Genomic DNA, 13,628 nt, shown 5'->3' with positions numbered 1-13,628 from the left:
CTATATACAATAACATTTATCAAGTAAGGATTACATGCACAATATTCTGTCCATTTGTGGTTAGCATATTCAGAGAAAATAATGCATTATCTATCCTATCTTAGTGAATGCAAAATTTTACACCTAATTTACTTTCTATCATAACTAAGGAAAACTGCAACTATTTAGTCTTCAGCTCCATCAAAGACCCAGAAGGATGTAATATTATCTAACAACAGAGACATCTGACTGCCTGGACAGTCACCCAAAGTTCCTCTGCAACGTTGGGACATCCATCTTCAGCCTACAGGCCCAGAATATCTGGCAAACTTTTCAGTGAAGCAGGAAATTTGAAGACTGTCCTGCCTTGTATTAGCAAAGTTAATTAGTCACTTTCCTCTATGTCTTGCAGAGTATCTGGCAGACTCTTCTGTGAAGCAGAATTCTGAAGGACTGTCCTGCCTTGTTTTGGGAAAGTTCAACAGTCTTTTTCCTGTGTGTCCTGTGTGTCCAGTCTGCACAGCACAATGTCAGCAATCAAAGGCAAGAGCAGTTTCTCTGCCTAGTGGCTAACTTTGCCACAGTGAAAGCAAACTCCGTAAAGAGTTTCTTCAATGCCCATCATCTTCTCTGAAGTAAATTAGTGCTGCCAGAAGCAGATGTGTCTCATTGTCATGAAAAAAACTCAGGTTAACAAAGCATTTTAAATGCCATATTCTATTGGTCTTTGAAGTATTTGAAGACGAGCTATCTATCTAAAATATATCTCTATATGATCTGGAAAGCATACCTAACATATCTACAATTTTGATTGTTATAAATTATTAGCCACTAACCTATGTTTCCTGATTATCCTATATAGTTTATAATAATAGCTTTCAAAAGCTAGAATTTTACCTTACATTTTAAAATAAACTGTATAAATACAATACCTTAAACAAAAATAGAAACATATATACAATATGTTGTAACAAAAATAACCTTAAATTTTTTGTCAAAATAAAAAAATCCTTTAAATGAGAGTAGAAACATATATACAGTGTAACAAAACTAACTTTAATTTTGTATACTATAGTCCCCTAAATGATAACAAACATCCAACAACCAACCAAATAAACAAAACCACCCACACCCCCCAACTCTTAGGAATGTGGACATTGTTTTCTCCATACTGCTTCCTGCTGTCTGTGGATGAAGTATCCTTAGGGTCCCAGAGAGAAAATTTCAGATAATGGCCAAGTCCTGGGAAGACCAGCAGTAATCTTTGCTGATAGAGATCACCTGTCAAGATTCAGGAGGTCTCGCCCAATCAAACCTGATCCATACTAACCCTGAAGGAATCCACAGCCTCTCATCTCCTGTGGGAACAAAACTCCAAAGCATTTTTGATTTCCATTTGACAAATATACTTTTTGACTTTTTAAAAATTAAGGCATTCCTAAAGTATATAGGGTGATTTATTTCAACAGTCCCTCTTCCAATTCCAGGTCTCTTTGCAGCTGTCCTTTGCTTTTCAACAACCAAAAAATTCAAAATCTACACAATAACATACAGGATCCAAACTACCTGTGTATTTCCCATCTTACATGGCTTTTTTCTTTTACTCTCTTTGAAGACTTTATTTTACAAACTATTCATTTTTTTTCTATGACTACACCCTCTTCCTTTTCTTAAGCATACGCACACTGTTAAACATGCTGTCACCTGTTTAGAGGTTTTCCGTCTAGGTCTCCTTTACTGTGTATCTCTAGTCTTTTTTGACAGCAGGAGCAAACTTTTAAACTGCTAACCTACATCTGGATTCTCCACTCACAGCTCTCAGCTGGCTCCACCCAAAATTCTCAGGCTGGGAAAGCCAAGCCTAAAGCTCGCGATCCTGGTCAGAAATTCATGACTGAAAACTGCATTCAACCTTCCTAGCTGTGGAAGCCAGTACCTGTGTTGCCACAGCTGTCTTTTTGACTTAGCTTGCTGTTTTAATTTAGCACTGCCAGCCGAACAGCAGCACCTCTTAAAGGAGCGTGTCTTTTTTTCTTTTCTTTTCTACTTTTCAAGCTTTCTCAGGCCCTATGGAAATTCGAGAGCCCCAAGTTGGTACGCCAAAATGTTGTTGGTTGTTTTGAACTCTTTTGGGGGGCCCACCACCCAGCTCCCAAATAAATCACACATGGGGGCTTATTCTTACTTACAAATGCCCAGTCTTAGCTTAGCTTGTTTCTAGCCAGCTTTTCTTAAATTATCCCATCTTACTCTTACTCCGTGGCTTGCTGTATAGCTGGGTGGCTGGCCCCTGAAGTCCTCCTCATTCTCTGGCTCCCTGATCTCTTCTTCCAGATTTCTTCTTCTATATATTCTCTCTGCTGCCAGCCCCACCTGTCCTTTCTCCTGCCTTGTTATTGGTAGTTCAGTTCTTTATTAAACCATCAGGTGTTTTACACAGGCACAGTAACACACCTTCACAGAGTTAAACAAATGCAACATAAACAAAAGTAACACACCTTAAAATAATATTCTACTACAGCTGAGAATTGCTATAAATTGAGGGAATCCTGGTCTACATAGTGCATTCCAGGCCAGCTAAAGCTATAGTTTCAAAAGCACTTTTTTGCCAAAAAGCTCTGCCTCTCTTAACCCATACTCCATTTACTGTATTTATCATATGTTCTTCCTACCTAGTATTACTGCTTAACTATGTATATGTTCCCTGAGTTTCGTAAGCCATAACAGCAGAGATACACTCAACAGCTCTGATTAAATGAAGAAAACATGATTTAAGAAATCATTTTGGCCAAATATGTATACTTGGAGATCATTAATTTTTTTAATGCAAAGTTAGAGGAGAAAAATAACATGCTTCTTCTGAGGTACAATCAGGAAGTACTCAGGGAACCACAGCATTTGGAAGGTGGAGACAGGAGGACCAGGAGCTCAAGGTTTCCTCAGCTGCATAGCGAGCCCCAGGCTACACTGAGACCCTTGTCTCAGAACAAAAATCCTGTTCTCTATATTGTAAGTAAATGTTCCAAGGCACTTAGGGTGTAAATCACTGGTGGAGTACTTGCTTGCAAGATCAAGACTCCAGGTTTGGCTCTCCAGCACTGAAAAATCAATAAACAAACCAAGAAACAAAGGTATGAAGGCCAATTACAGAATACCTTCTCATCCCCCATTTTAATTTCAGACCAAAGCATACAAAGCAGCAGAAAGAAGTTTGGTTAAGTTTCCTCCTCCTTTGCTAAAATTGACATAAGCACATTCTAGAAAGTAGGACTTAATGTCTTCAGTATGTAAAACCACACTAATTATGAACATTTAAAATATTTCCCATGAGCATTATTTAAGTTTTTAAAACTTAAATGGCCTATTATTACTCCCTCAATACCTAAAGTAATTATCCCTAATTAAGAAGAAAGCCATCTTATATTCTAATTTAATGTGTCTATCAACTGAGATAGCCCCTAATCAAAATTAGGCTAGTTTCTTAAGGAACGTGCTTATGCAGTTTCAAACACTTTGCCCTTACATTTTTAAAACTTAAAAATTAAAGTTTTGGTCCTGCTAGTTAAGTACTCTACCACTAAGTTACATCCCAGGGGATCCCATGCCCTCTTCTGGCCTCTACAGGCACCAGGGATATACATGGTACACATACACACATTCAAGCAAAACACCAATAAATAAATAAATAAATAAATGAAAATAAATAAATGGCTTACTCTCCTAAATATCTACCAATAATTTCCCAGTAAGACACAATCCCAAACCACAATTATCAGGCAGAATTTTGTTGTTTATTGTTGGGATTTTGTTGTTGTTTAGACAAGATTTCACACTGTAATTTACACTGAGTGCTGAGATTACACAGGTGCGATGTTTTCATTATGCCTGACTGTTGTTCAATTTTAAAACAAAGCCAAGGAGTTATATGATTTGCTACAAAATTATCTAGACAATGTATTTTGAGTCACACACATAAAAAACAAAACAGGGCTGGGGATGTAGCTCCATGTAAAGTACTTGCCTAGCATGGAGGCCTGGGCTCCATCTGTCAAGCACTAGAAAACAACAACAGGAAGGTACAAGGAAGAGTATGTTACCTTCAACTATTAAGATGCCCACCACAGCCATATGTACGTACACACACACCCCTGCCTAGAAAGGAGACAAAGTTTCAAAATGGAAAGATCCAAGTTTTCACTGTACCTCCTTGGGTCTGAATATTTACTACCCATTCCAAGGCACATGTGTTGCTTAATAACAGGAATACAGGGGCTAGAGATGGCTTAGCTGTTAAGAGCACTAGCTGCTCTTCCAAAAGACCTGCGTTCAATTCCTAGCACCCCCATGGCAGTTCACAACTGTCTGTAGTTCCAGTTCCAAGGGATCTGGCATCCTAAGACATCATGCAGGCAAAACTCCAATGCACATTAAAATAAATTAATAAATAAATCTAAAACACACACACACACACACACACACAACATTCTGACAAATGCATCACTAGGCAATTTTGTCACTGTTCTAATATTAAAGAGTATGCTCACATTACACAAGTCTAAGTAGTACAACTTACTACATACATATTAGACTATATGGTATATTCCTTTGTGACATATGACATACTAGACATTTTCTATCAAAAGCAGAAAGTTAACAATAAAACAAACCCTAGGGAGGCCTGGTGGCACTTTGTAACTCCAGTTACTGGGGGTGGGAGGGGGACGAAGTACAAGGATTAAGAAAGTTCAGGCCTAGCCCGAGGAGACTGACTTTAGTTCAATACTGGAAAGCACAGGGTGACAGGAGAAACAAGTTACCCTCAGAGCTCCACACTCAGCCTACTCTCCGCCCACTCCCGTACCCTAAATGAGCAAGTTTAAAAAACAAAGAAAGCAAAGTTCAAGGCCTGTCTAGGCTACACACTGAGTTCAAGGCTTGTTAGGCCAATTCAGCAAGACCTCACAAAAGACAAAAGGAAATGGCTAGGAATATAGATCAGTGGTAGAATGCTTGCTTAGTAGGCATCAAGCCCCAGTTTCAATTCTCAGCATGCAAAAGCAAAACGATTTTATTTAATGATACACAGCCTTCTGACATCTACAGTCATAACGAAGTGTAAATCGTGAGCATCCTCTGGAAAAGCAGCAAGCATTCAATGGCTGAGCCATCTCTCCAGCCACCTGGCTGGCCTTGAACTCTCATTCTTCCTGCTTCTGTCTCTAGAATGCTGGGATTATGTACAAAAACCACAATGCCACAAGACCTGGTTTAAATGCTTCCTTGAAAATTCAGAATTTCTTTAATCCTAGTACTTGGGAGGCAGAGGCAGGTAGATCTTTGTGAGCCTGAGGCAAACCTGGCTTACATAGCAGTTCCAGGCCAGTCAGGGCTACAGAGTGAGACTCTTTCAAAAAGAAGGAAAAAAAAAAAAGGACAAGTTCAGAATTTCAGTTACATGGGGGAGGTGAGGAGTGTCTCCTCATGTAGCCCAGGCCGGCCTCAAACCCACAGCACACCTCCTATAGCTAAGCTTCCGCACTGCAGGACTCACAGGTGGGAGCCATCATACCAGGCTCCACTTCATTTTCTTTAATCTACATTTGAGCCCTGCTGGGTCTCGACCCTTCGCTTAGCCAAAAGGCTGGGAGTCAGTGGCAGGTTGTTGTAGACAGCTGTTTTAAGTAACTGCTTGAACTGTGCTAAGGAGGTAAAGGTTTGTTAACGCCTATGTTCTGTATAATTAACTTAAATTCGAAGCTCCTACCTGAACCTATTTCTAAACTGGCTGGACTGCTGGAACTCACTTATCTAAACGTGAAAACCCCTCCCAGTCACTGCTTCTCAACACCACAGTGGTTATCAAGGAGGAGGACAAATATCCACGGGCAGGACTCCCTATCCTACTTCAGTAATTCAGAACCCAGGTTTGTTGGACTAAATGCCACTATCATAAACCAAGTCATTAGAAGGTATGTCTGCACGTGCACGCTCGAGAGCGAGGGGGAGGGGGAAGGAGAGGGGGAGGGGAGGGGGAGGGGAGGGCCAATTCTAAAACGATAAATCAAACTTTAAAACAGATGCTAAGCTAAGCTCAGTGGTAAACCACTTGCCTAGCACCAACTCCTGGGGTTCAATCCCCAGCAGTCAAAACAAGTAAAATGTTTAAAAACAGGAGCCAGGCATCTTAAAACAAAGACTTGAAAAAGTCACAATCAACAACCAGCCCAGTATACAATGTTGTAAACAAACATTATACCCAAACAAATTACTGATCAACCACTAAACTGGCTTCTTTTTCAAGGAGTAATTATCTTAAAGTGCCTTTAAGAACTCTGCTGGAATGTTTCTATTTAAATTCCTAGGCAAATAACTTTCCATTAACTGTATTCATCTTAGAAACAAAAAAGACAAATTACATTAAAAATTACTTTTCTCTTCTGGAGACTGTAAGCTACTTGACACCAGGAATCATGGCGGTGGTTCCTGACCCATAGCAGTAAATACTCAATGAAAATACTGTCAGCACTAGCTCAGCAACCTAACCATTCAAAGGGTTCCCTCTAGACAGTCAAGATCTACATCAGGAACTAGAGAAATTATTCTCAAACAATGTCAGAGATTATCCCTGGGGATCTTATGATCTCATTGTGAGCCAATATTAAGCAAATATGTAGTATAATTAAAATATTCAGCTACATAAAAATAATTTTAAGCTAACTTTCAAAAAACAGGAAAATTAAAGAGCTACAACAGGTTCTCTCATACATCCACGTTCTACTGCGCTGCACTCTTCCCAATGAGTAGAACTTTAGGCTATTTTTCTCTTCACTTGCACAGCAGGGGAGAGGGATGACATGGAGGCCAGGGCTTCTGTGTCAACTAGGGGTCATAAGTGATTTCTATTTTTGTGTGTTCACTGTATTCTCCAGCCCAATTCCTGCTGAAATAAAATTTGAAATTTAAACAAATTCATTTTTAGCTCACCATCAACAGCTAACTGGTGTTCCACAAGGTGCCAGGAACATATACTGGGGAAGAACACTGTGGTCAGTAAGTGGAACTGGGAAAATCCAACATCCATAAGGAGAAAAAGTAAGCTGAACTCTCACTATATACAAAACAACTCAACACAGATTAAAGAGCCGAGCCGTGGTGCCGCACTCAAGAGGCAGAGGCAGGCGGATCTCCATGAGTTCGAGGCCAGGTGGTCTACAGAGAAGAGTTCTAGCACAGGCTCCAAAGCTACACAGAGAAACCCTGTGGGGGGGGGGGGCAGATTAAAGACTTCATAAACTATAAAACTACTAGAAGAAAAAAGAGTGGGCAGGGACTTTTTGGATATAGCCCGGAAAGCAAAATTAGGTGACAGGTATTACACCCAGCTAAAAGTCCCTGCAGAACTTCTGTCCAGGAAAAGAAATAAGATGAAGAGAACCTTTTGAATAAAAGAAAAACATCATTCTTACAAACTCTTTCTCTAACAAGAGGTTAAAAATCCAGAATGTATAAGCAATTCAAACAACTCAATGACAGAAAACAAAAAAAACTAACTTATGAATGGTCAAAAAACACTTTGATAGACTCTTCTCAGAAGGACGTATTATGAAAAAAAAATCCTGAGCTTCACTAATTATCAGGAAGATACCACTTGAAACCACAATAAGGTGGCTAGGGATACAGCTAGATGATAATGCATGTGCTTAGCATTTGCAAGGAAGAATAACACCACAGAATCACCTCACCCAGTCAATGGTTATTATCAAAAAGACAAAATTAAAACAAAAATCCTGCAGTGGTGGTGCATGCCTTTAATCCCAGCACCTGGGAAGCAGAGGCAGGTGGATCTCTGTGAGTTGCAGGACAGTCTGATCTACAAATTGAATTCCAGGATGGCCATCGCTACACAGAGGGACCCTGTCTCAAAAAACAAAAACAAAACAAACAGAAACCCACAAAAGTCCCATGAAAGCCAAAAATCTCACTGCTGTAGAATATTATTTTAAGGTGTGTTACTTTTGTTTATGTTGCATTTGTTTAACTCTGTGAAGCTGTGTTACTGTGCCTGTGTAAAACACCTCATGGTCTAATAAAGAACTAACCAATAGCAAGTCAGGAGAAAGGATAGGCGGGGCTGGCAGACAGAATATATGGAGGGAGAAATCAGGGAAGAGAGTGATAGCAGCCAGAGAAGGACATGGACATCTGGGGTGGGCCAGCCAGCCAGCCACGAAGTAAGAGTAAGATTTACGGAAGTTAAGAAAATGGGAAAACCCCGAGGCAAAGATAGATGGGATAATTTAAGTTAGGAAAGCTGGCTAGAAACTAAGCCAAGCTAAGGCCAGGCATTCAAAAGTAAGACTAAGCCTCCGTGTGTGATTTATTTGGGAGCTGGGTGGCGGGCCCCCCAAAAAGAGCAAAAACCAACAAGTTCATTCCACTGCTGGGTCCACATCCAAAGGAAATGAAATCAGTATGTCCTGTCCAGTGGAGACAATTCACAACAACCAAGATAGGAAATTAACCAAGTGTCCATCAACTGAAAAATGGATAAAGAAAACGTGAAACACATACACAACGGAATTCAGCCATTGAGTGATGAAAGCCTGTCAAGCCATAAGGGCAAGAGTTCAGTTAATAAATGTAGAGAACTCAGAATAGTGCAGTATAATGGAAAAAGAGTAAGACACCAGGACCTTCCCTTTTGGGAGCGTTATGAGGGGAACAGGCCCACAGAGTAAGACCAAGAAATTGTAGTATAGTGTCTGCTCCCCAGAAGTCCTTTTCCCAAGATTAGGCATTTGGGTAAGGGTCTCTATTCCCTTAGGGGCTTGAGGAAAGTTCCTGCATTCTTCTTATCTCTGGCAGGAGGAACTTGTGGCCCTTCCAGTAACATAGGACTAGTGCCTATTGTCAAGGTCAATGCTGGATTCCTCAAGCCACACCCCACCTCACATGCCCCTTTTCTCCCATTTAATCCTATGTCCAACTATACAGTATGAAAGGTGTAATCTTTTCTCAATAAAGTGCGGTGGCAGCCAACCTGATTCACCTCAGATCGTGTCCGTCCATCGTCATACCCTGCTGGCCATGGTGGTTGCAGAGACCCCAAAAGTTCAAGAGAATCTGACACCCTTTTCAGGTTTCTGATTCAAGATGTACAAACAAATGCAGACAAAACACCCATACACATTAGATAAAATTAAATCTTAAAAAATATTTTTTTAATAATATATAAAAATAGGGCTACCAAGATGGCTCAGCCAGTAAAGTTCTGAGTTTGATCCCTGAGACCCACAAAGTAGAAGGAAAGAACTGACTCCTGCAAGCCTTCCTCTCATCTCTCCATGCTATGGCACATGCACACTCACACACACACACACGTAACAGAACCATCTTTAAACAAACACAAAAGTGAGGAGTTTTAAAAACTGAGCACTGCTCAATGCTCACAGAATACTATCTCTGAAGCCCAGCGACTGGCAAAAGTTTATTCATTCTGGCTTTCCTGAAGCATGTGAACAGCCCAGTTCTACAGGAGAAAGATGCAGAAAAGGTTAAATTATAATTCCAAGGGTGGAAAACAAGACTTAATTTCTAGCTCCTCCTACTTCTAACATTAAATCCCATGTTAACTGAGGTTGGTGTCCTGACACCATTCTTTAAAAGGACCGAGTTGGAGCCCCGCCCCCTATTCTCTATGTGGCCCAAGGTGGCCTCAAAATCCCACCTGCCTGCCTCAGCCTCTCAGATGCAGGATTACAGCTGTACACCAGCTCTGGAGATCACCTTTATAATTCATAATTTGGGGATGGTGAGCATACAGCCTTTACAGTGCATGCCTAGCACCCAAGAGACACTGGGTTTGACCTCAGCGTGGAATAAAACCCAGCATCAAGGAACACACCTGCAATCCCAGCACTGGGGAGACGGAAGCAGGAAAATCAAAGATTTAAGGTCATCCTCCACTGACTGAGTTTGAGGCCAGCCTGTGCTGTGTAATACTCTGCCCTCAATATGAATTATAATTCATAATTCTTTAAAACCACCACTGATTATTGCATTACTGTTTGATTTTTGTTGGCAAGATAATAAAAAATGATTTAAGTACATTAAGACTTATCACTTAATAAACCCAATATAGGAAATTACTTTTTTTTAAACCGTTTCATTCATTAAAAGTAATGTTTAAGAGCTGCTGCTGTGTACCTAGCATGCTGGAGGTCCTCAGCTCAATCCCTAGTACTATTTTACAAACACACACACACACACACACACACACACACACACACACACACACAGTGATACTTTTATGCCAAGAAGAGAGTCCTATAGTCTTTATTGCATGAGACTCCATTTTCTCAGTATTTTTAATCCTTAAGACCATCATTAGTGGACACTACAAAGGAATTAATTAATACGCCAAACTAAAATAGACTTTAATATTTTTCCCACAGGTTAAAGAGCTGACTCCAGACTGGTGTTGGTGGCATAAATCTTCAATTCCAGCTTTTGGGATGGGGAAGTAGGACGACTACCCAAAATTCAACACCAGCCAGGACTACACAATAAGATTCCTTCTCAAAAAGAACCAACCAACCCCCCCCCCCCCCCGCAAAAGGTAGAGTACACTGAACAAACAAAACCCCAAAAAGTGGACTCCACTTATGAACGAAAGCCTTCTTATTCGCAAATTATACTAAAATAATATATTAAATAATATTATATTATAAATATTACATACATAGTATATTGAAGTAAGTTTCGCATATAAAGGCCAAGTAAGAGTAAGTGGGTGCTTACAGGGCAGAGAAAACAGCAAATTTCAAAAATTCTTTAATACTAAGATTAAAACAATGACTCTCTAATGCTGCCTCCAACTTTCTGACTGCATATATTTGTAAACAAGTCACCCTCGAGCCTATGAAGTTCTTTTTAAAATAATTAAAAGCCATCAAATAATGTATGAGCATCAAGTGCATACAGCAATGGAGATTCTTCTATATGTGATCAGGTACCCTGAGCCTATAACGAAAGATTTCAGAACCTGGAAGCTGGCAAGTGAAAGCTTAACTCTTGACATCCTATGATGCTCCACCACTGTTCAAACCTCAGTGTTTCCAAAACAAAATCTCAACAATGACACATCTATTAGGTTCACTCGTAATGTGAAAACGGTCTATTTTCTCCGCAATTTAATCAATGTTCTTCATAGCAGGCAGCAGCTCCTTGGAATTTCATGTGTTATCTCGTGATTAAGTCCAAATGTAGACCCAAACTCTGATTTCTGTCATAAGCAAATTGTTACTAACATTCTAAATCCCAGTTAGAACCCGTTGCTGGAAAGCAATGTCCTTGGGCAAAAAAAGAATGGCAAGGTCTGAAACTGTCCCCAGCACAAATCCCTTGTCAACTAAGACACTCAACAGGAAAGAACCCAAGAAATGTGGGGTGGGGGTGGGGGTGCAGGGGGCCGGAAATCCTACTCTTCCGGAACGTAAAGGAGAAACCGACACTGGAAAAGCCGCCCCCAAGGGACAACCGTCTACGGAACGGTGACAGCTCCTTTGCACCGCGGAGAGCAGCCAGCGGCAACGGCCGCAGCGCAGACGCCGCCGCCACTCCCAGCTTGCAGGTCCGGCGGGATTGGCTCGAGAACATCAACAAAGACCTTACGGTCGGAGCCGAACCTAACAACAAAGGCCGGGCGACTGCGCGCACCGGCCGGGGAGCGGGGACTGCCGCGCGAGGGCCAGCCGGGAGCCCGCGGCGCCGGCCCGGGAGCGTGCACGGAGCCGGAGGCCCCCCGGCCCAGCCCGGCCGCCGAACACAAAGGCGCGGACCGCCCGCGCTCGGGCCGCTAAGGCCCGCGGAGGGGGAGGGGCTCACCTGGCACAGCTGCCGGCAGTACGCGGCGGCGGCCTCCACGGCGGGCTCCCGGCTCTCGCACAGCCGCCGCTCCAGCTCCTGCAGCCGCTCGCCCAGGCGCCGCAGCTCCGCCGCGCAGCCGCCACCGCTCAGGCGCTCCTGCTCGGCCTCGTCGTCCGCCATCTTCGCAGCCCGCTCCGTCGCGTACGCACCTGGGTCACGTGATAACACAATGCCACGTTCGGCGGGGTCACGTGCCGGGTGCGCTGGCACGCCTGGGCGCACGTACAAAGGCCGGGGTGCGGGGCGGGCTGCCTGGTGCGGGTCTGCAGCGAGCTGAGGCTTCTGCGGGCCCCGGGCCCGGCGAGTGCACGGGCTGGAGAGGCGCGGGAGGAGGCCAGGGCCGAGTGCAGAGCCGGCGCTTGCCCTGGTGTCTGTGCCCACCCAAGAACGCCTCCCGGAAACACGCTCTCTAGGTGTTGGAGGCCACAAAGAAAACAATTGGGTCGGAGCAGAATGCGGTTTAATTCTCATTCTGGAAAACCTAGCAGCGAGCACAAGAAAAGTATAGTTTGGAGAGAATTCAAACAGACCGAAGTGATTAATGTTGTAACCAGGCGGTTTTTAAGGCACAAAAGCTTTTCTGAAACAAATCTGTTTCGCCACTGTGGAAGACTGCTACACGCTACAAGAATCCACACTTAATGCAGGCTCTTGAAAGTAGGTCAAGGAAAAAGAACACTATTAAGGATGCTAAAGTAAGAGAACAAGGATGTCAATAAAAAAATACCACCAGCATTTTTCCCCTAGGTGCTGCAAACAGGCGACCTTCTAAACCATATTTTTTATTTGCAAGCCGAAAGCAATGAATACTTGGCATTAGAATTGTAGAAGAGGGCTGTGTGTTGTGTGCACCTTTGTAATTACAGCACTCGATGGAGGCAGGAGGTTCAGAAGTTCATCCTTGGCTATATAGTATTTTCTTGGTCATCCCAGGCCATACTATATGAGACCCTAAAACAAACAAAATTGTAAAAGTGAAGGGGATAAGAGGTACTTGGAAAATCAAAGTGCTTAACCATAAATTTCATAATCAAGCTAAGAGCAAAACCGATGTTTGGGGTCTGGGGGCGTGACTCAGTTGGTAGAGTACTTGCCTAGAATCGAGGGGCCGGGTTCAATCAACCGCGCTGCATAAACCAGGTCAAAGGCACACAGCTACATGTTTAATCTAACCACTCCCCAGATGGAAGCAGAAGTAGCTGAAGTTCAGCTATGTATGCTACATAGCCAGTTTCAGGCCAGTAAAAACAAACGAACAAAAAAAACCCCACAACCTAATGCTAATGTGAGGCAAGAGGTCTTTCTTACAACTGAATCCTTCACACACACACACACACACACACACACACACACACACACACACACACACAAATAATAGAGATAAGATACCTAGTCTATTTTCTGTTATGTTCTGACTGAACTAAATTTTTCTAAGTGTAGTTACCTAAAGTGAAAATTCTTCCTGGCTGTTGGCTCAAGCCGAACAGCAGCACACAGGAAGCTGAAGCCCTGGGTCTCCTGGTTCAATCCAGCATGGGCTACATTGTAATACTCTGTCTCAAAAAATAATTTCTGTTGTGGACAGTGGCCTTGGCCAGAAAGTTATACAATAAAATCAGATGTGGCACAAGCCTGTAATTCTTAGTGCTTGGGAGGTGGAAGCGGGAGGACATTAAATGGAAAATGTTCTCTAAATACTATGTTGCCTCGGTGAATTTTTT

At 42.4% G+C, this 13,628-nt stretch overlaps 1 protein-coding gene across 1 annotated transcript in view; it reads right to left on the bottom strand.

Annotated features, from left to right (window-relative positions):
• Positions 1 to 12,216, bottom strand: part of Znf292 (zinc finger protein 292) — a 92,667-nt gene extending 80,451 nt beyond the window's left edge. The window contains exon 1 of the mRNA XM_052718782.1: positions 11,866 to 12,216. Within this exon, the coding sequence (XP_052574742.1) occupies positions 11,866 to 12,027 (162 nt within the window). The 5' untranslated portion in view covers positions 12,028 to 12,216. The remainder of the gene's footprint in view (positions 1 to 11,865) is intronic.
• Between the last annotated feature and the right edge of the window lie 1,412 nt (positions 12,217 to 13,628).

Source organism: Peromyscus californicus, unplaced genomic scaffold, assembly GCF_007827085.1.
Source record: "Peromyscus californicus insignis strain IS unplaced genomic scaffold, ASM782708v3 Scaffold_5__1_contigs__length_169319896, whole genome shotgun sequence".
Classification (NCBI taxonomy): Eukaryota; Metazoa; Chordata; class Mammalia; order Rodentia; family Cricetidae; genus Peromyscus; species Peromyscus californicus.
The sequence above is the reverse complement of the archived record's forward strand: the minus strand, read 5'-3'. Positions and strand labels throughout refer to the sequence as shown.